At 41.1% G+C, this 23,649-nt stretch overlaps 1 protein-coding gene and 3 long non-coding RNA genes across 18 annotated transcripts in view; 2 read left to right on the forward strand and 2 right to left on the reverse strand.

Moving 5' to 3' along the window:
• Window positions 1-23,649, forward strand: part of TfAP-2 (transcription factor AP-2) — a 174,794-nt gene that overhangs the window by 145,556 nt on the left and 5,589 nt on the right. For both annotated transcript variants that reach the window (XM_022790331.2, XM_022790330.2), the window contains exons 4-5: window positions 11,591-11,642; window positions 14,897-15,110. In XM_022790331.2, the coding sequence (XP_022646066.1) occupies window positions 11,591-11,642; window positions 14,897-15,110 (266 nt within the window). The remainder of the gene's footprint in view (window positions 1-11,590; window positions 11,643-14,896; window positions 15,111-23,649) is intronic.
• On the reverse strand, window positions 1,404-6,970 carry LOC147757731 (uncharacterized). Its single transcript, XR_015320447.1, has 3 exons — window positions 5,825-6,970; window positions 4,777-4,980; window positions 1,404-2,052 (listed from the first exon to the last, which is right to left on the reverse strand). It is a non-coding gene; the product is annotated as an uncharacterized LOC147757731 (long non-coding RNA).
• LOC147757732 (uncharacterized) lies at window positions 8,886-22,622 on the reverse strand. Of its 14 annotated transcripts, none has more exons than XR_015320440.1 (5): window positions 22,484-22,622; window positions 21,747-21,902; window positions 13,742-13,835; window positions 13,170-13,244; window positions 8,886-9,077 (listed from the first exon to the last, which is right to left on the reverse strand). It is a non-coding gene; the product is annotated as an uncharacterized LOC147757732 (long non-coding RNA). The 14 variants fall into 14 exon arrangements; XR_015320441.1 differs by having other exon boundaries at window positions 21,747-22,059; window positions 22,484-22,621; XR_015320437.1 differs by lacking the exons at window positions 21,747-21,902; window positions 22,484-22,622 and adding an exon at window positions 16,001-16,469 and having other exon boundaries at window positions 13,197-13,244.
• LOC147757733 (uncharacterized) lies at window positions 16,517-21,878 on the forward strand. The gene is made up of 3 exons (XR_015320448.1): window positions 16,517-16,563; window positions 20,357-20,411; window positions 21,831-21,878. It is a non-coding gene; the product is annotated as an uncharacterized LOC147757733 (long non-coding RNA).

Raw genomic sequence — 23,649 nt, forward strand, 5'->3', positions numbered from 1 at the left:
GGAGCTCCACTTGTCTATCTATATGTAGTTCTTGAATGTGGTGATAATGACGCTAATATTGTTGTTGTTGTTGCTGATGGTAACTCGTGATGGACCTCATCACGCGACTGACCAACCAGGCGAACTCATGGTCAGTTGTTCGATAGTCTAAACAGGCGACTTCATCATTCAAATCGGACCAATCCGCGTCATCACCGAAACAAAAGGAAAAGCCTGGGTAAACAGAGAGTGTAGCACCATGCTGGTGGCTTCACTTACCCTACCTTTTGATAGATTTGCTGCCATTACCATTCCCACGAAGAAACATACAAATTGCGTCAAACAACATATCCCATACTAAAGTATAGACTTCAATCGACAACTTGCAGTTAATTATTTCGGCTTAATGAGTCTCTGCGTAACTACCTTTTTTTGTAAGAGCTTTGTAAAATTTGGTAATAAAAACACAGATCTTAAATTATATATATATATATATATATATAATGTGACCTAAGGGTCAAAGCGTATTTTGGAAAAATCAAGGAGCAAACCAGCTTTCAATTGAATTTAATCGAAAATCACTTCTATTAGCACAAAGAACGATCTTAGTGAAGACAGTTAAGAAGGTTCGTGATACGTGCAAGGGCAAACAATCGCACCTTCATATAATACCGGATATACAGGGGAGGACCATACTCTTGAATCCACCGGTTTATGCGCTGCAGAATCGGTGTCCATAATGGCTTACCTGTTTGTCATATTATTTAGTGTGAACGCTAGAGACGTTTGGTAAAAATGATTCTTCGAGGTTGATTTCAAAATGCAACTACTCTGATCTTTTAAAAGTGAGGTAAGAGGAGACAAATGCGTAATAATGGTATCAAAGGAGTGACATCATTTAAAGGTTTGCAAAAAAATACTTTTTACACTTTTAAGCATTTTTGTCCTTGAAACTGAGGCTTTGCCACAGGCAAAAAATACACAGAATTGTATAAAATATATGAATGGTGGGATGAATGGTTTGGCCAATTTGCCCGTGGAGTTGGTAAGACAAACGACGTGATAACTAAAAAAAAAAAAAACAATGTCCCTATTAGTGGACGCTTTGCGAGGGGCAAGACAAATTTCTTACAAAATTGACTGCCTATTCCCACGCTTCTTCTGGATTGTAGTAGTGAAAGTTTGGTGTTTTAACACACATCATAGGACGATCGAAGCCCAGTTGACATCCGTGTACCCTTCGTAGCGAGATACTATTTTGCCGTCTGCGGGGTCCCAATGCATTTCCACACCGATAGACATATCGGTGGCATATTTAGCGTCAGTGTAGATACTGCTTGATATATGGAACAGTTCTTTGAGCACATGATACAGTTAATGTTTCGTATAAGGAAACGCTATACGGTAAGATCTCGTATGTGAGTTTATAAATCATTCAAATCTAAATTTATTCCTACATATTATGAATTGTATCGTAATAATTAATTAACACTTTAAACCGTGAACGTGAATTAGCTCAATTCTATTTTACTTATTTTATAAATGGAAACAGCTCACACGAGTGGCACGTTTATTTCTGGAAAACATGATGAGAGAAATCATCTTGTGTGAACCCCTTTTATGTTCAGCGTTCAATCAACTACAAAGCAAATAATCTACGCTTTTCGTCAACCCCAATTTTGTAGATAGATCTACTATAAAATAACACATAACTCATACGTGCAAAGAGAGGTAATAATGATCTGTTCAGGTATGGCAATAAACGAGAAGGCGGCAATTCAGGTGCGCCTTTCGTGCTTATTAAACGACCCGGTCTCTACCCCATACAGAACTCTTCCACTGGTTTTCACAGCTTTCCTTCATTGAGTGGCCGCATTTGCCATTGCTGATGAACTGGCAAATGAAGACAATCTGAAGACGGCCACAACAACAGCGATCACCTCCATCTTTCACCACCGCTGAAGTCTCTCGATAGTTGCGCTATTATTTTTATATCAGAAGAAGTGGTTTAAGCTTCGTTTCGTGTGATGCTCCAGCGTGTATGTTTCCAGACGTAAGCTCTCAATCAGATGGCTGTAAGTTTTTTGGAAGAATGGTCCTATTATGTTAAAATTAGTATGAATGAAAAACTCCTTCGCAGTATAAAGCAAAATTGTAGCATTGTCGTACAGGGTGTTTGTCACATAACCGACTATCAATGTTCAAGCTGGCTATAAACAGATAAACGGAATGGGTTCTATGAAGAGGCCGTAATATTGCTTCAACGTATTTCGAAGAGATAGTAGATCTTCAACAAAAGCACTAACATTTAAATTTGAAATGAACGAAAGCTCTAACGCTTCTATGACTATCGGAATCAACGATGCCTTCACCTTAGTGATACAAAATCAGCAGTTATAGCTAAGAAATAATTCTATGAAAAATAGTGCGAGTGATCTGACAGCGGATGCAGAACTTTTACGGAAACCTTCTAGACGGTTCCGATTGTCGACTCTATTATATATTGTCGGACGCATATGCGGTAACGGTTCAACTAAATGCCTGTCTTTGACCCATTATTTTAGGTTCGTTGTTGAAATATCTATGCTTATCAGAACGTGTATCTATATAACTTAAAGTTCGAGCGTAAAAAGACGAACGTATTTAGTTGTCTCGATTTGATATGTGGCGTTGTCTAAAATTTAGTAACGCCGGGACCGTCTGTCGGTATTATGCCGTCGTTAAGCGCAAGTATTATATTATACAAGCCGGCAAAACAACGTCCCTAGTACGTCTATTGTATTAAACAACGGAATCAAGCTCGTATCGCTAATACCTCTGTGTATACGTACATATAAATGGCGGTGGAGGCAGCAATATCAGCCGCGCCATCATCTCCAGACGCTGGCCGAGTTCGAGCAGGCAGGAGAGAGAGGGAGAGAGAGAGGGCTATTGAGACATTAATAAATGGGCGCAATTAATCATAAATTGCGCTCGTCCTGATGTTATTAGACATATATTTTCAAATGCACACTTATACGGATTTGTGGTGCGCTTGTTTTGGAATGTGACCGTGTGCTAATATGGTAAGCATCCGCACCTAGCAACTGCCTCCCCTTTCCCCGACTCGCCCTTTCTCTTTGTTTATGCTTGACACAGCCGTTTGGCTGTCCCTGTATCCATACGCCTCCGTGTATGCGTGCGTCAAAGTCTATATGTTTGTATAGTATCTGTATTACAACATAGCGTGATAAGTTGATGACCAGGAATATCGCTGCTGTTTCGTTGCACTTGGCTCGGCCGTTATTGAGAGTATGAAAGACAACAACGAAAATAGCATGATTCAGACCCAGCGGCGCGACCGGCAATGAGAGCAACGCTGTCTGGGGACGAAGCCAGATATCGGCGCCGGTGCCGCGGCCATCTCATGGCAGCAGCAGCAGTAAATGAACGGCACTTCCACATCCACAGCAGCGGCATCTAAAGGCCTAGATACGCAAATTGAGTTTTTGATACTATTACTACAACTGCAGCTACCGCTTCTACTGTTGGTGTAAAGCAACTAAACAGTATTCCGAAAAACGTTTGGCGAACAACGACGGCTGACAATACGAAACCCACTGTCGCAAGCGGCAGCGACTGCCGCTTCTGCGACATTATCTTCGCCACGTCCTGAGTCGCACGTTTATATTACACGTAAACTATGCATACTCACTAACATACCGACTGAGCTCATAGAATTGCACGGAACTTGATTAGTGAAAGCAAGGAATTATAGGCGATAACTCTTCTAATCTTATAGAATTACCAAATGGAAAATGGGATCTGATTCTCAACTAGAGCCTGTCAACAACATAATGTCAAGGTAGAATTGGACAAATGCTAGGATTTTTTTTCATCTTCATGCTGCCGTCGCTGTAGTAGAACGGTGAGCTTTAACTGGCTTCGTAAAAACGTGTTTTATTATCAAAGATTCAGTAGAGTAACTTGCCACCGCTCTGGCTAGAATGACACCCAAATTCTCGCTTCTATTCTCCACAATTGTTCCATAGTTACTGCGGAGGCTTCCGATACTGAAATATCGAAGGATCCACGCGGTCTAAATTGGGAAAGTTTCAATAAGGAATTTTATGCCTTTACTAATGAAACATCTGCGAGTGCTAAATTGATATCCAAAACTTAAACCTGCTCATTGATGTAAACTGTCGTCGAAATCATTGAAAAAAGCTTAGAATTTAATTCAAGAATCGTACCCGCCTGTCACGGTCAGTCCCGACTATGAAGATCTTGCTTTACTTAGATTACTTGGAATCATGCTCGCTCGATATTTCTAAAACCGTTATTCCCTATTGGATTTAAAATTAACCGTTATCCTATACTAACAGTTTTAAGTTACAAGGATAGAAAATTTCAGCTATTTATCTACTGTCGGGTAGGTATCGACCCTGTCTGGTCAAGCTCACTTCAATGCAAATAAGGAAAGTTTCAGAACGAAAACGCAGGTTCGATTGTATGTGTTGTTGGCGGGACATTAGAAAGCGACCGCCGACCTCTTTCAACCAACATTTTGAATATTTATATGATAAAAACCTTTAAATTGTCGATCGAGTGTTGTAGCATCCTGTAAACCATATATGTACACGCTCTGATAAGCGATGATATCTGTCACGTACAACTGGGGCAATGTTATTACACCTAATAGGAGTTCGGGCAAGTTCAGATAAACGCAAGCGCTGTCAAGCATGAATGTGATTCTATTTGTACAGAAAAATTTAGAAATATTAAACGCAGCAAAAGCCAAATCACAGATTAACTTACAGAGGAAACAGTTGCGCTCTAATGGTAGCAACAATGAGTGATCATGTATATATATGTACTGCGCGTTCAGATGTTTCGGCCGTTGTCCTTCCAGGTCATCTATATTGATGGCCCTTTCATTGCATATCTTTCGACCAAACGAAAACGTAATTAAGTTGTCTGCGAGGTCCTCCGAAGAAATTGCTGATAAGTAGGTTGAAGTCGCTATATAGGCAACGGTAGTAACGATGCACCGGTTACTGAATTGTCAAAAAACAATTAGCGACTAACGACGAAGCACAGATGGCAAAAAGTAAACACAACAGCAGCTACAGATTCGATCTACTTTGGTCGTAATTAATGCGGCCTGTTTTATCAAAATTAAACTGTGACGACACATAAAGTAAAACAATAATGATAATCAACAAGAAAAAAAAAGTCTATGTATGTTCTTTTTGGGCAACTTGCTTACGAGCACCTGAGTATCCAATCCCGAACCTTGAGGAACCACAAATACCCTAAATACTGTTAAATTACTGATCATCATTACTATGCTGGTTATGCTTGCAAAAACAGTGTAGAAATGACTAGAAACAAGCACTGGCACAAATGATTTCTTAAAAGATGATTTGCTCCAAGCAGTACGTCAATCGATTCGATGGTTCTGTTTAACCACAGAAACAGCGGCAGCAAAGGACGCAAAATTGCTTATCTTAGACATAGCGCTTCCCAGGATAGCAGGATAGCCTTCTAAGTATGACAATAGTCGTTGCATCGACAGCTTTTTACCATGCTGATTGTCTTTCCATTGGGAATGGTCCTCCTTCTCTCTGTGCCTACCCCCTTCGTAAGGGTACTGCTACTCGTATCGTAACCTCTAGGCCAGATTCTAAATATGAACTCAAAGTAACTGGTAACTAATGCCATTGAAGCGTTCAACACGACAACTAAATAAGAACGGGATCGTTAGCTTCCTATTTCTTTTGGGATAAAAGTATAAGGGCTGAGTCATTTTTGTGTAGACTGTTGTGGAACTGCTAAATGTCAATAAAGCGGCCAACCAGCGAACCTTGTTTTGGTCGAATAACGTTTAAGCGCAGGCTTCGAAAGAATTATTTGGAAGACGACAAAGTTGCAGTAGTTCCGGAATCGTAGATATCATCATCGGTTTTGGCAGCGCGTCCGCCGGCATTAGTCGCGGCGGTTGTTCTAGCACAATCGTCAAATACAAGATATTTGTATACAGTGCAATACTCAATCATGGTTATCATAGCCTTGCGGCTGGCTTTAGCTGTCGCTATTATTATTAGCCCGCCAGCAGCAGCGAGATAGCTCAGCGAACACTACATGGGAATCTGGGCTATTGGTGCAAGACACACGGGGGGTTTCGGCTCCTGCTTCAGCCCCAAGTCCGGCCGTCGGAGGCGACGATCTGCGGCTGGAAATGGGGCATCCGCCAATAAAAGGCGCGCGTCAACAATAACATGCGATAATTCTCCTGGCGACAGCAGTGGTAGCAGCAGTGTGAGGAAGTATTGTGCCGCTAATTAGCGTAGAGGCGTACGGATGGCCATACGCGAACCGTCATCACCACATAATCGAACTGCTTCTCGGCAAAAACATCGTCGCCGAATGGTAACCGACAGCAACGGCAGCGTTACTTGCCTTCATTCATAAATTTCATTCTTGCCGTTCGTTGGAGGCGTGGCGCTACTGTCGCTGCGCGTGTCGGCAACAGGCCATGGGATAAAGGGACATAGAGCCATCCAAACGTGCTACAGTGGATTAGCTACTTATTGCGATTATGACTTGTCTCAGACGCGCCGCTGGCTCGCTGCGATGGCGTCGAACGATTTTAAAATTAGCCGCGTTGCGGTTATGTCAGTTACAGCTAATGCATAACGACGATGCATCGAGTCTCGTGTCAACAGGCCCTCTTCCATATCGAAAACAAGCAATATTATTTAAGCGACAAAGTCGTTAGTCACCATGATGATGATGCTTACGCGAGCACAGTTCGCGTCGTACGAAGTGCGACGCTTCGGCTCCAATCAGATGTATCGGCCAGTCAGAAAACCATCATTGAAACAGTACAAATTAGAAGATAGACATTACACGTTCAAGCTCTTCCCTAGTTCCTTTATAAAGCATTGTCAGATAGTATGTACTGCACAAAAATACATCAGAGTAATAAAAAGGCCTAAATGTATTCTACAATACGACGTGCGGCGAGTTTCGCGCGTAGAGGCTTGGTCATTTATGCTTCGAACTTAGACCAGTAATAGAGAAATCGTACACGTGACACCTTATGTCACATTAAGTCGCGATCGTAGTATCGATTCGTTTCAGCTAGATACAGTATTATATCTGACTAGATAAAGTATCCGAATTTAGTCATTGCCAAGGTAGAAATGCCATAAAGCATTTCTAAATCCTATTTAGGGTTGACAATAAACGGCAATAGCACGGAAAGTCCACGTCGGGTAGAAGTTCACTGTCTGGAAAGCAATGAATAACGCGACAAAGGGCTAAGTGTATACTTATTGGTTTGTGGAGTCAATGTGCGTTCTGTTGTCGTATTAGATTGACATACAGGACGCGCTGGCCGGCGGGCTGAAACGCACCTTGGGCCCAATGATGATATTCGAGGATGTCCAATTGGCGACGGTCAGGACGCCACGAAGGCCATTGCAATCAGTGACTTCGTCCTTACAGTAGCCATTATCTACATAAGTGCAAAGCTCGGTAATAGTTTTTGCGAAACTAGAGATTCTATAGCGGCACACACACCAACTGACTAGCTGCTACTATCTAAGTTAAGGAAACCCTGTGCTACTTTGTACTTAGGTGATAGAATCAACAGCATGAACAGAGCTTCGTTCACAGGCCGTTTCAACTACCGCCACTTATAATTCGGTTACGGTGACATATTAATACATAGAAATGGTATCTACCGGCAAATCTGCAATCGTGCTATCCATTAAAAATATGTGTGAATGAACTAAGCTATACGTTTGCGCGCCTTTATTGCTGTAAGACGATTAGTTGGGAGGATAGGACAAAGATCAAGCGGTGGGTCTGCACTCTAAGCCTCGTTGGTCTGCAGCATTTCTTTGGTATAGAACAACCGCGGAAACGGCGGTGGCGGCGGTAACGGCTTCGACCGTTCAGCCGCAGAATCACGAGGAAAAGATATTCTCTTATATCCCTACTTCTACCACCTCTTTCCCCCGCCCCAACCCCACCCCCACCGCTTCGATTCTCTGTGCGATTCGAAACTGTAAAGGTGAACGAAGGCGAGCGGACAGCGGATGGACGAACGAAGGCAGAACACGCACACCGACGAAATTTATTAAACTGGCGGACCGGCCGACCGCTCCTTTCCGCACCCTTTCGGCTTTCCAATGACTTTTCAGTCGTGGAATCCGAAGGAACGGCATTAGAACAACGAACTGGTCGCGCGATCACTGAAGCGAAAAGATTTCGAATAAACGAAGATTTAAGCTCACCACTAGCCGTCAGCTGTTGCTTCTGCTCTACGCATAATCATTATAATTGTAACAGCATACGCGGACAACACCGACCGTACATGCAGTGCTCCAATGACGGCAACCTCGTGCTTTACAGAAATAAATCATACGTCCATTTTTATTATCGAGCAGACTTTGACCTGACAAAATCTACAATGCACACCTTACGTTAAATAGCAAATTATAAAATGGTGACCCAATTCCTTTAAACTGCTAGTTGCCCATACTGAAGGTTAGAGATCAACGGTCTTTTAACTAGCTTGCCGATCCTGTTAACACGATAAGCTGAAAATAGAAGGAGCACTGCATAAGATTTCGCCATTTCATGAGCCAGAACGTAATAAGAGAATTTCTACTACCAAAAGCGAGTTACTACCTGCTTGAATGGAAGTTAATTTAGGCCACAGATCGATCAATGAAATTGGAAAAGCAATATCAATGGCAGCTGGCTGTCCTCAAGCATGCAACGGCTAAAACAATTTTAGGCATGTTTGTAATATGTAGACAAGTTGGCTACAGGGATTTTAATATATACACACAATTTAAATTCTCACTGTTAACGGTTATTTTATCTTTAACATACCGCACACATGAAAACGGTTTCATTAAAGGGAACTGAATATATTCAATTTATTTTAATGAAAAGACATCAATTTCTAGATTCGGAGAGCCTTTTAAGCGGACCACACCGGCATCGATCATCTGGTTTGAACCGACGAAGAAGTTCGGCAACAGAAACACTTTAGACAATACACCGATCTGTGATCTTCCTTTGTTCACGCAAACTGGGCACTGTAAGCAAGTAGAAAAACATAAGCAGTATCGTAATAATAATTGATAGGTTACTACATATATATATATAACTTACATAACTGATCAGTTAATATCCATGGTCATTAGTACAATGCAAATAAATATCGTCATATATTCTTTATCCTCACAGGATAAGTAAATAACGAACGAGCATTTAACTTCAAATGTGAACAGGCAATCTGACTAGTCTTTTTCTGTTTTCGTCTTAGACGTTTTTGTTGTTATCTTCTGTCTTCCGTGTGTGCTACCCCGTTTTAAATTTGTACCATTCTTCAACGATTGAGTCACGACTTTGGTCCTCACATATATGCCCGCAGACGCGTTCTTTTCCAACTAATTTTAACTTCAACACGGCGAATTGATAGTAGGGTGACAGGATTCATTGGAACGCGCTCGATTCCTGTTCATACTGACAGCAAAATTAATTTAACAGGAAAATTCAAATTGATAAATACGTTTTTTTCGTCTCAAGTCTTGCCCGGCTCATTGTAAAGCACAACACGATTTCGATTTTAAAATGTTCATTATATTATTTAAAGGGAGGACTGTCCGAGAACGACTTCCTGTGTGTTGCTTTACAGTTCACCAATCAAGTATACATCCGTTCAAACGTACCCCCTTCTAAATAACGGAGCACTGTCTTTGGCGAGAAGAAACGCGGATTTTTTTATTAGTTTTTGATAATACTGAAAGTCATTCGATCGAACTCAACGTGATGGAAAGCCGGGCAGTCTACAGACAGCACTGCAAGAATACATTGAAAACTCTAGTATCTTAATCTGTTATCATTATTCTGTTAGCAAAGCTAGTCTGTTACAGCGCTTTGACTGGCGTTTTAGCTAACGTTTAACGGGAAGATGGAGCTGTTCGAAGTCACACCGGCGTCCAGTAACGAAGTTAGCCATCATTGTACAGGCCCTACGACATCCTGAACGCCAGAAGTGGTCTTTTCGATCCGTAAAATGATCTAGGTCTCCTATTAGCATGCATTTTTTCTGTAAATGTGAATACCTGTCATTCAGTTATCTGCGACACTGTCTGATTGCCGTTCAATACTATACTTAATTTATGAATTAGTTAGATAACGCTACATAAATGTAGTGTTAAATTGTTCGCTCTCAAATGTAGTGTTAAATTCTTTCTTCCCAGCGAAACCATACGAAGTCCCACATGCGTTCCCATGGCGCACATACAGGGAAAGGCTAGAAACGAACCACTGCATATGCATCTCTTTCTCTGCCTCTGGGAGCTTTCAGGGGTCTTCCTGCCTGCAGAGAGCTGATCTGTCTTTTTTTCCTCACAGAACTATTATTACTATGAATTTTTGAAACCTACCGACCAATCCGTATTGTAACCTAGCGCGCGTGATACTTAACCTATCCTATCGATGGTCTTTGGTGTGGCAAGTAGGTCAAGCAGGGCAATTTTAAATAGCTAACTAATACTTGCACTAGAGCTGTTAGTTTCAATAAAACAGACCGCTTCCAATTTATCAGGCACAAACCTATCAGCTTGTCCGGAGCTATTTAGCAAATTCAAAACTTCTACATTACGCGCCTGCAGCAGACGAATTCGGTCAATGTTTTCATCCAATATTTGGGGATAATTTGATTAAGCAAGTACATAGGCAATATATTGTTTGGTGTAGTAAATTATCACTGCGTGATTATTTACTGCACTGAACAGCTCACGTTATCACAATGTTATCAAACGTTAATGGAATCTATCGAAAATCCATTTTCACCGATTGACAGGCAGGGTTTTGCTTTGGCCTTCCAAAGCCATGCATCGTTAATGGTGCAATAATTTCACCAACGGAAATTGAGAAACTGAAGGCTATACAGAAAATGTTTTCACCCTGAAAATTTCAAAACGAAGAACTAGCCGTGATCACGGAAGTTTAGTAGGGCCTATGCGTTCAATGCTATTCACTTCTTACAACTGTTTCATAAAAAAAGTCGCGGGCCAACTAATATTCGTCACCTCAACAAGATCATTGCATGCATCAGTCGAACGTGTAAGAAGTAAACAACGCTACCTATGGGTCTTCAACATGACTGCATCCTACAGCGTGTAGTTAGATCCGATTTGAAACTTTATGGATTTACTTTTTCGTGCGAATTCGCTGTTCCACGATTGCGTACTGAACACGAGCAAATGGCCGATGTATAGAAGTAACACCTAGGTTGAGCCGGTGTTTCGTAGTAGTTTAATGCTCCAAGTGTTCCATCAAACACTAGTCGCTCACACGAATATTTAGCTACAGCTGAATTTTTTCAAAAAGGTATTTTTCGAAATGTTTCTTTGTGAAAAGATAATAGCTATACATCTACCTAACAAATCCCAATTGTTCCAAAACTTACCTGGACATGCAAAATGTTTCGCTCCTGTAGCCGCTATAGAATCTAATAAGCAGAGCCGACTTTGTTTAGCTAAGATTTTTTTAACAATACAAAACTTTTCTAAGTTTTTTTACGTATCGTCCATTTCAGGGTGCTAGCGTGGATGACGGCATCTTCGGTGATCATGGCGTAATACGAAAAGGTAAACAATCTACTCGCCGCTCTTTGAATGATTTCAACGTAAAAACAATCTATGTAGATTGGCAAAAATCACACAATGGCTGGTTTTGCATATTTAATATTCAAATAGAGCTTTATCAAGTGAAGCATTGCTTGACATACCATCTCAGTGTTACAGTTATCATATTCATGTCATCCATCTTCTTTTATCAAACATACTATGAATTTCAAGTTAGAAGATCATTACTATTATCTTAGCACTTTGCCGAAGGCCAACAATGAAACATGTCTATGTAAGCCGTTGAAGACATTATTTTATTTTAATTACGAACAAAATTGATTAATTAGCTATTTTGCACCGTTCCTACGTTAGCTCATACGCTGTGTTCATTTGGCCTTCTCACGTTTGTGAACCTTCAAGAAGCCTAACTAGGTCACAACAAAGAAAAGATCGTACGCATAATCGAAGATAATAAAACCCTCAAGACGCTGGTTACTTCTTGTAACCGAGCTTCCTAAAATTAGTAAAACCAAGGAAAATTTATTTATGAACCTAAAATTAAGCATATAAGTTAAAAAAAAAAATTAACGTAATAGCTCTCGCAGCAAATATGAACTTAGAAATCTTTCGTCGCTGGATCTATAGCAAAGAGAATGAAATTTATCCAGATTGATACTGCGAGCGAAACTTCTATTAATTGACAAGCATATATATTTTACTATTACTAATATCGTCATTTAATTAATCAAATGATAAATTGTGCCATACATGTTAAGATCGCTGCAACGCAATCATTTAAGTAAAAAAAATAAATAAATCCACCGATGTGCTAAAAAGCACAGAATAAGTAATAGTAACTGTGTGGAAGTTGCTTGCTCTGTGCTCCCGCCACTTGATATACATCAGGTGTGTTCGGTGCATAAGTGCTAGTAATAGCGGTTGTGGTTTGAATGCATAAAGACCAGCAAATACTATCTCTGCCAGCCCTGTTCTATAGCCAGATCACACGCTTTCAAGTATAGCTGGGAATTTTTACTTTATCTTATACAGTTTTTTATACGTGAGCAGTAAATTAATGAGTACTGTTAGTGTTTTTGATTAATTTGACCGTCATTCCTATGACCATTGAGGAAAGTATTGTTCCGTATGACAGCATCTCGCCAGTTTGGTTGGTCAAACTATGAAAAATTCCCTAATAGTCAGTTTTTTCATTCATCCTGTCTGGTCGTTAGCATATTCTGGAATAAAAAAAACTATTAAATAAAAATGGGTTCTTTTCTTCTCGGCAGCAAACAACTTACCCAAGCACTACTCGTTGTATGAGAGAGAATAGACATTTTTCCGATAGTTAGCCATAATTTAGTTGAGACTGTCATCGATTTGACACACATCAATCAATATGATGTAAATGCTCCTAATTAGAGTTCACTCTAAATAGGATAGGTTAGGTATGGTTCGGCAAGTATCATGCGAATCTTTTTTTACAAAAATATTATGCATGTCTAGATGTTTTTGTAGAAAACATTTCTATCAGTAGAGTGAAAATACCGGGTAATAAGATGCGTGAAGACTGACCCACGAAATGCTCAAAGGCTGAGTAAGCTCAAACCTCCCCATGGGACCCTGTGGAAGCAAAGATATAGTTTTAAAGAGCGCATTGTTTATAGTCTAGGGTCCAGCGGATGAGTGCTGGGTAATCCGATGTATTATGGTGTCTATACAACCTTGTCTTGTCTATAGAAGATAGCTATATGAGTATGGAGCACGCCTCTACGAGCCTTATTCTCCACGAAAAGTTGTGCACTTCATCTTGGAGACAGAAACCCAAGATGCAATCGAGACTGAAGGCCCTAGACCTGAGCAGAGTCAATGTAATGCAGTATTGTGTCTACGATTTTCTGCGTTTAATCATTCTACAAAGAGCTGATAAGAATATCTTCGATCTGTAACTTATACATATGGAGCTCCCGATTATTGTCTACGCCTCTTTGTGCTCCGAAAAATAAATGGATTTTGCAAACGTTGTAAAAATACAGGCGAGTAAAAGTTCCTAAATTATAAGCATAAAGCAATGGTCGGACAATCATAAAAATTTTGACAATAATAGTTGTAGTACTTACCTCCATAACGTGACACAGGCGTCATGAACGTTGACATCGGCGCGTCGCCTCACAGTCATGATTGTACCGTACGCGTTGATCTTAAGCAATTTACCTTCCCACGGGTATAACATTCGAAATGCACAACTAGTCGCTTAGTACGAAGCCCGTATTAGATTTTAGCAACGGGGCAAATGATAGAAATAGAAAGATCTAGTACATGAAAATTGCAAAATCTTACTGTGACAGCCATTTTTGCTGGTTTAAAAGTAGCTTCGTTCTTAACGGAACTAGGGTTTTGTCAAACGATAAAACTAGTAAAACGGCCGTTTCAATACGATTATTTAGTACAACTATTTAACAGTCCGCAGACAGACCAGCATGCAAGGTATGCTAAGCTTTTCTTAAAAGGATATATATCACTTTCTGTTTGCACTCAGTTTTCGCTGGGTAACGATAAGGCCGCCGCCGCCGCCGCCGTCATGGCTGAATACTTGCATCTAAGAACGTGACGACAGCGCACTACCTTGAATACTTACCTGAAAATGTTGGGACGGGGCGTCAGCTGGATCTGCTCATATACTTACTTCGTGTTCACTTAATAACGTATTGAACGTTTGCTTCTTTGTCGATTGACACTATTAAAGATGCGATTATTTCAAGTTCTTATCACACGAGGATGCAGCAAGTACATCTTGAAGGGAACATAACGGTTTAATGTATGGTTAGTCCCCAACACGCGTAGGGCAGCGGCAGCTTCAAAAAGTACTGCTCGCTATAACTAACCCAGGATAGAGAGAAGTGCTTTAGAGTAGTTTGATAAACTTCCTTAGCTGAGCTTCATATTCTACCCGGCTGCAGGATCTATCTAACTGATGTTCGCTTAATTAGTGATAACTTTTATTGTTTTATTGATACGTAAATCTACCCCCCCCCCCCCCCCATCGGGTGTAACCGTTTTCTAAGCCGTATATGGCTATTCATTTCATTACCTTTTTACCCAACATAGACAAAATGCTTTTGAACTTTAAGAACTTCAGGAGTCGCTTATACTACTGAGGAAGCTTACAACGTCAGTTAAGCTATTACTAAATGCATAGATTATTAGGTAGCGCTTTTGTGGCCCTAGCGATTGCTGCAGCCTTCACCGTAATTGTACACATTCATGAGTTACAGGCCTTCATGGAGGAAAAGATGGCATGATGACGAGTGGTGGAGCTGGCATGCTTCCCGGTCAGGTAACGTCGACGGACGTTTTCTGTTCAGTGCCGGGTCGACTGTCGCTCCTGAGCTCCACGTCCAAGTACAAGGTGACCATCGGGGAAGTACAGAGAAGACTCTCGCCCCCCGAATGTCTCAACGCGTCCCTGCTCGGTGGAGTCCTCAGGCGGTATGTATAATACTCTTCTCTCCAATCCATCGTGCGTACTCTCCGTGTACTATGTTGACAGAACATAACATGCCTAGTGTGTCTCCTGGGAGCATTTTACGCCCAGTAATTTGCATCGGTTATGCTGCTTGTGAGAAAAATAGTCTTCGAAAGCGTTTAAGAGTGACAAGCCTTTTGCTTGGCTTGCAGCGGGTTCATTAGGGTTCGACTCGTAATACTGATTTGACGACCAGTGCGAAATCGTCATCGGAAGAGTAGAAGAAAGCACGGTTTCGGCAAACTATTGTTGTCATTAGCTAGGCGGACTTGTGTGTACACTTCGTATCTACCTGCAATTGATAATACATGCAAACCTAAGATGCCTATATTGGTTACATTGCCCAATCTGTAAATCGTCGGTTCGATTTTTTCATTTTTGCTTGCACAATGGAACAACGTGGACGCGGAATACAGAGCCATTGTTGTTGTTGGTGGTCTGCTCAGTGCCTGCAGCTGGCTCAATAGATACTGGTTTGTTTGGTACACGACGGTGTACCAGTGTGGTAGCAGAGCCTGTTTGTCGTATGCTTGCTTTCCTGAATTGTAAAAGAGCCCTTTTGCTTACTATTATTTCTTTACTGAAAGGCTTAATGGGCGTTGTATCACTTTCACCAAAGGAAACGGTGACACGAAGAGTTGCAAACATTATACTCGTACATATTATTCCTGCACTTGGCAGCAGCTTCCCGACTCATCGTCGTCCAGATCTGTTACATTTCCTTTTCGCACTACGCATCTACCAGCAAGAGCCGTGATATACATATTATACGCGCGCACAAATGTACCAGCACAGATACACATAGAAGAAACATAGACACGTTTAAATAAGTACTATACGTCTGCTTACATACGTGCACTTGCGCGATCGGCCACATAGAGTAGCGTGGACGAACCAGCCATGAACGAAACAAGTGGCGGCGATGCCAACGAACCAACCCGGTCAGTTAGACGGCCGGGCAAGGGAGCAGACATTAACAGGCAACAAGCGGGTAGACTGCAACAACAAAGCGGGCGGCAACAGCAGGAGTAATATGCATTTAGTTGTTGCTTCCTTCGTTCGTTTATTCGGTCGCTTGGCCGCTAGCTGAACCGGTGGGTCTACAGCTTGCTTGCGTTCGCCCGCCCTTCACCCCATATCACCCAGTTCTCCCCCCTGCACCCATTTTGCCTCTAGTCCTTTCTTTGATCTGGTTTTGCAAACATACTAGCTGGTTACATTAGCGCGCCGTCGCATTGTGACAGCAACGATGCTACAGTAGGCGCTGTTTTGCAGACAGAAGCCATAGTTTAATTGCTTTTCACAAAAATTGTCGCCCGCCATGTTGCTACTGCAGCTGTTACTACGAATGGAACACGCCAATATCATTGTTTGCCATATTCGCGCTGTTCCAACGCGCGTCGACGATTCGTACAAGTGAGTGCTTTTGGTCTTCACCAATTTCGCGGCACGGATTTCTGCTAAATTATCCATCTGAACCTGTTGAAGGAGTTGTCCAACGTCGAAAAATCGAGTGAAGGCATTTAGCTGCTCAGCCACTCGCCGTTCGGCTGCAGCAGCAGCAGCGATGGCGGCAGTGGCGTTACTCTGATGTAACATGTGCATCCATCCAACCCGTTGGTTCCCCTGACTCGACTTCTTCTTTTTCTTGGTATCTGTTTTTCCTTTGATATACAAATGTATTTCCTCTCTTCTCTAATTCATCGGGCAAAGCTTACAGTAAAGAACGAGAGGTGTGGCCGGTCTATCGGTTGACCGTTCGCTTTCGTGTTGAGGATTCGCCTGTCCATCAGTACGCGTTACTGCCTTTTGAAAGTTCATCCTCCATGGCGTTTCGACGTAAAACGTCCCAATAGACAACATGACAAACGTGTCAATGCTCCACTTGAATAGCTGCGCTCCATTTTCGATCTGATAAAGACAGTTCACACCAAAGGGAGCGAGCTGCGTACATAAACAAGATGGAAGCAACTTAATAATTTTGCTGGTGCGACAGGTTGTCATGCTTATTACAGCGACATCCAAGCGAAATTTAAATGGTCCGAGCGGATACCAAAACAACAAATAAGATCACAAACTTTTCCTATTGGCTTCTTCGTAATACCGAAAATGTATATTATACCATTGTAGAGGCTAAGCTCAAACGACGACCCTGACTGGGATGCCTCGTAAGGGGCATTGGCGTTCATTACCCTACTGAGGTTACTTAGAAAATGTTCACACTACATGAAGAATTATAGTGAGAATTAAGGCAGCTACTTTGAATCTGGTAATTGCTCGGCTCGAAATAACCTCTGGGGAAACTAATATGTGTCACATCTATCTCAATTACGCCATTTATCCAGCGCTTCCCTAAATTGTAGCTGGCGTTTGGCTTCAGTCCTTAGTCTTCTCGACATTCATCCGATTTACAAATCGATACCTCGTCTTACTCGAACCTTCATCATTTCTAGCTTAATGTCAACACTGAGTCTGTGAAGAACGTGTTGGCGGCCTTTCTTCTTATTTCGATTTTACGAGTCCACGACATTCTCATAAGAATTATCATGGAAACTGCAGTGGTTCAGTAGTAATAGTTTGTCTGTGACATAAGTTGTCACATGTTTCGTTTAGCTCGTTCGTAACCTAGCTGCTAAGTTTCCTGATTAGTAGAAGGCGAAATTGTTCCGAAATGCTATTCAAGTAGGAAGAAGACTCGTGTTATCGGTCAGCCCGAGTGATCGTTTTGCGAAACGATTACGCACATATACGAGAACTGTAACTGAGCAGCGAAACAAATTTTACATAGCCTCGATGACAAACGGAGTCGTAAATTGATCATTCTTCTGATACGTAACATAAATAAAACATACAGATTGATCGAAATAAAATGGTGACGTACCAAGAAGTAAGGATCGTTTAAGAAAATTTATCAGTAATTCTGTAAAAAGTTTGAGATGTACACACTGCGGCGCAAGCTACCTAAGCACAACGGTGGGTATATTTATAGATTTATAAACAGACTGTACTAAACTCAAGTTTAAGATCGACTTTGAAGAAATGCTTACGTATATAGTATCAAGTGTTCATGCTGTCACAGTGAACAGTTGATACCTTCCGAAGGGACCATTGATTCAAGCCATATTCGGAAACGCAAAACAAAATTTTTAATAGTTCAAAAATGGCGGGAATGTGCGACGTATGAGAAACGCACCAGAAAAGAACCGGTCCATTTGTAGGTGAATCTACTCGATTAACGAAGCATAAAGTATTGTCAGTTCAATCAAGATGAAATTCAGATCCTTAACATGACAATGCCCGATTGAAAGGCTCACTGGGAGATAGTAGACGTGAATAAACCTCTACCAGATAGCTGCGAATTTAAACATAAAATCAAGACAGCCCACAAAATGGCTGAACGGAAACATCTATTAGCTCGAGTTCGAATGCTCGCTTAGCGAAGAGCTTCGACGCTAGAGCGGTTGTAGCTCACGCAATTGAAGATGACAAGTGCCTCGGAAAAAATAGTCCCGCAATAACTTTGATATTGTTTCTCAAAAACTTATTTTTATCCACATATTTATACGCTAAATCTGTGAAAACTGCTCTACTGCGCGTGCATTGTTCTATACGAAAGCATTAATAACAGAGCTGTATAACAAAACTATACACATGCGAGCAAAACCCTTTGCAAAGGCTGATTTGGGTTCCCTGTTTATAAGGTCTACTTGTTGATTACGAATAAAAGTGTCCACCGAAATTGTAGGATACGCGTGCTGTTTTTACCCTACAAAGCTAGAAAATGCTTGAGGAAAAGCAACTTCTCTTTGCGCGTATAACACAGGTTAGTCTTTTTGATAAGCATGTTATGCTTAATTATAATCGGAAACACATTACAGAATTTTGTCATCGAAATACTGCAAGTATTATAAAATTGTATGAAGATATTTTTACATCCCTTCATGTATAGCGTATCATACTTAAAAGAGAGAAAAAAGAAGTTCAGAACAGTGTAGGAAGATGGGTGCAACATCATTCCACAAGAAGATAATTCCATCTTTGGTACGGACCATCTTACTCTACTAGCCGCCGACCTCATGACATGTTACACTCTTTCTTTTTGTGGTCCCATTTAGCCAGCTGCATCGATGGTTGCGGCCCACGAAGTGATGAAGCCGCTTTTAAATTTAGTCCGGAGGGACACTGTAAGAAGTTTTAGACTCCGCGTGTCAGCCATCGCTCGATTTTTTGCAATGTTATGAACTCATTGCCTGAATTTGTGGTATTATGGACGAAGATATATTGGTTAGCTTAGAGCTTCGCGCATCAAATAACTCTGACTTGCGGCGAATGCTCAAGCAATTACCAGTTGGGTGGTACGGCTGATCGCACCAAACAAAAGGAATTCACTATTACGTCAACCAGCACCACCGAAAACGCCCGCCAGCAGAAACAGCAATAAGATCGGCCAAAGCAAACGACTAGTAGTTAGTCGCAGACCATTAACACATATTATTGTACTAGTCTGCATCTCCTACTGCTATAGAGGCATGGAAGAATAAAAGGACATGCGCTCTAAGGCTCTCTGCCTGTCATTTCGTCTTTCTCCACTTTTTGGAACGGGGGGAATCAAACTTCACTAAGGGCTGCTAACGCAGGCCGCTCAATGCCGTACGGCGGGATCCATACCACGTTGACATTACGCACGCCGTATGCATTTACGTGTTACCTAAAGGCATAAGCCCACAAGTTCGCTCAACAATGTCATGACGAGAATTATCTCTTAATGAAATAACTCCTTAGTCTTGCCGTAATGTTGAACTTTATGAATGTACGCCGAACAATTTCAAAAATTCGACCGTGTTTCTGGGCAGCAAAGCGAAGTCATTTTAGTTTCGAGTGGAAAAATTATCTTACAAACGTATTGTGGCAATTGAAATGCAATAATATTTCAAACATTCCACAGGTATTTTCCCTTCGCCTTAATGAAACCTAACGTACAGAGCCGGTTCCTGAAGAGAGTATCTCTCCCCTGATCTTCCGATTGTAATGTCCCATAAAAACAAGCGACTTGGCCAAGCCTGGCTATTTGATCGTCGTATCGATTTATAATAAAAAGAAAGTATATTAGCGATTTTGTACTTAAATAATATGTATTTATAAAAGTTTAGCTAAGGCAATATGCCAGCTGTCCACGAAGTCTCGTCTAAAATAACGGTTTCGGTTTTAGGCTCGGCATCGCTGTTGAGTATTGCTGATATGGATGGCTCCCAGCATGAAACGAGGTGTGTCCATGCCCCGTTTTAAGTTACGTTCCTAAGTTTAGTAGGCAAGTACGCGAATGAAGAGCGAGTTTATGAACGCACTATGACGCGCTAAACAGCCCACAGAAAGCATGTGCACAGGCCTTTCAAAGAACCTAGAGCACACTTAAATATCGGTAAAGTGTGAACTGGGGTTGACCACTGCATCTTAATAAAGATACCAAAAAAATAGACAACAACCTTTGCTGTTAAATTTTAGTTGACATTCGAAGGGGGTCGGGAATATTTTTCTTTCTATATTTCGAGCCATAACTTCTTTTCTTCAAGAAGTGTTATACTGCGTTTTTTTGCCATGCCCATTTACCAGCAATGTGTAATGTTCATCATCTATGTAGAAACAAAGTATCATTATTATGATTATTACTATTGTTATTATTAACACAGTAGGTAAGACTGTGCAGTTTGTGTTTGTAACTCGAGGTGTTCAGTATAGTTACTGTTCTAAATTCTGTCATTCACTACGGATGACACGTTATGAGGGTAATACAGAAAAGCAGTAGGTCGTTCCAAACGCTTGGCTGTAATGACCACAAATGTCAACAATCACAGTGTTAAGTGATCAACAACGAAATCGCCGTTTCGCCATAGGATTATCGTCACTCGTTTCGTTCCTGTTGGAACATAGCGGAAGCGCGTCCCTTAACAGGGCGTAGGTTGCCAGTGAATCGGATGAGCATGATAACGACAGTTTGAGTCATGCAAAGGTTTCTTCTCAAGCAAACGTGTTGAAAAACGAGCTATTTTTTACAACGTTATATATACATACTGCACGTCGACCCGCTCGTCGACCAGGTGTCGTGCTGTTTTGCTAGAACAAGATACCAATAGTGAGCGTCTGTGTTGTAAGCGGCGGCGGCGGCCTCGCTGTAACGAAAAACCGTGAAATGAATAAAATGAAAGAGAAAAGAGTGGAAATACAGCCAAGAATAGGGAAGACGAATATGAAAAAGGAAAAAGTGCACAGAACACATGAGATAGAAGTATAATAAGAACTTGAACTTTTACCAAAGCCATCAAGCGAAGAACAGGTTGATTACTATCGAAGGTTTTTCACACTGTTTGTAGATTACTTCCAAGTTATTATAACAACAGCTTCTAGCTTATATTGAGATCGAGAATCCCTTAAGTTGGCTGTACTCCATCGAAAGTTGAGAGCAGAAGAACTACTGGTTATAAACATGATCATTGTGCTTGCTTTGCAATACCTTCATGACAGCTTTATGACAAAAGATCACTAATTTCAATATTTTTTTGAAAATAAACGTAGCGAAGATTATTTTGATGCATTATCACTACCATTATATTTTGGTTCCTCAACAGCCTGATGTGATTACGGTCTGGATCTATTAACTTCGCTCAGATTTCTTTTGTTGTCTGTAGGACATCCGTCTGATCCTTCGCCTCTCTTCTGCACCCGTGGCCAAGCCCTTTCCGTCCCTTGATTCTGGCGGGCTGCAACGTGCATCGCTAGTTAATGCCAGAACCGGTGTAATTGTTGCAAGGGTGCCCTATCTCCATTTTCTACCCATCCGGTATCGCCGTTAGGCATTTCATCAGACGCCAGGCTTCCAGAATAAGAGAGCCCGTGTGTCTATTCCCGGGTTTGAACCTACACCACAACGTATCTTTAAGATTAGCAAGCCCATATGTTATTCACCAAGCTATCACTAACTAGTGATTTGATTAGGAGTTCCTCAAATATATATATATTTGATAATTCGGATCTATTGGACCTGCTTTCCAGTCTAGACCATCTTGCGCCCTTAAGTAAGCGGGTAAACACATTGCTACAACACTGCTGTTTCACTGATGTCCCACGTGTGATCCTTAATATGGAAGTATAATTACTTCCATATAAAGGATGTTTGAAATTACACGCACATATAAAGCATTTGCTGAGCGATCATGTCGCTTGACTAAAAAAAAATAAGCTTAAATTTGTCTATCCTATGAACTAAATTAGCATATCATATTCGTTTTGCGCCTTTATGGACATACACAGCTGGTATTATAATTATTATCACAAAGATTACCTCACAAAAGCTAGCCGCAAAAAAGGCTCCACCAGTGATATCAGCGGATCTTGTGAAACGGAGTGTCCCTGTTTGTAGTTAAGGCTTGGAGACAAAATTAATGACAATTGTATGGCGACTATGAGCTGTTACGCAACGATGCCATGATTCGGTGGTTCAACGGTTCTCTAATTTCAGGTCACTAGGACCATCGTCATTGATTCAGTCTATTCATCGCAAATGACCTCTATTGAACTATGGCGATAACATCGTTGTATGCTTTACCTATATAGATACCGGCATATTTGTATATGTGATTGCTCTAAATAACACCAGGGTCTTTAATGAGGCCAAAATGTCCCCACAAAGGCGCAGTAGTGAGACATTTCTTTACTAAGCCCGTAAAGTAAAGACCCGTAAGGTAACGTAAAGGTAGGTTCGAAACGAAGCGTACACACTCTTCGTTTCGTGCTAGCAATGGCCAGCCATTTGGAGCAATGCTTGATCGCAGTACCCGACTTGAAAGTGTTTAAATGATTATGTCGTTTTTAACACTTAACTGCCTCTACATCTAATTGATTTACCATTTTTCTAAATATTTTGTAAAAACCTCAAAAATATGGCTGCGGAAATAATAAGAAGCATAAAATCTCCATTAATAAACTTGTATAAAGAGAAATTTTGTGCATGCAGTCTAATTTATGACGTGGCTGAGAGGCGTAATGATAATAGCATGCTGACCTTTGTATTCAATGCATTGTTGTATTTGTCACATATTACGTGACGTTCTTAACGATCACCCTTTCTTCAAAGCGAACTCTGAACTTGTGTGTTCTTATCAGCCTTGCAGTTTCTTTTAACATTTTTTTTTTACACATAACAACTTATTACGGAAGTTGTTCAGGTAATGTCTGTCTGTAGTCAAAGATATAAAATTTGGTATGGCATTATGCCTTACCTGTTAGATCGTTTTGCAAGTTGGTATCCGATTTATGATTTTGATGCCGTAGCAAATGCTGTAATGTTTTACAAATCCATTATTAAGGTGACAATCCACCACCAAGTTACATATGAATGCTTAATTTCTAGCAGACGTACACGAGAGATCGTACGTTACAAAAAACGGTAGGCCCCTCGCAGTAATATCAGTCATCACGAATTGAAGCAACTATAGAACACGTGTATTT

Source organism: Varroa destructor, unplaced genomic scaffold, assembly GCF_002443255.2.
Source record: "Varroa destructor unplaced genomic scaffold, Vdes_3.0 BEIS01000002.1, whole genome shotgun sequence".
NCBI lineage: Eukaryota > Metazoa > Arthropoda > Arachnida > Mesostigmata > Varroidae > Varroa > Varroa destructor.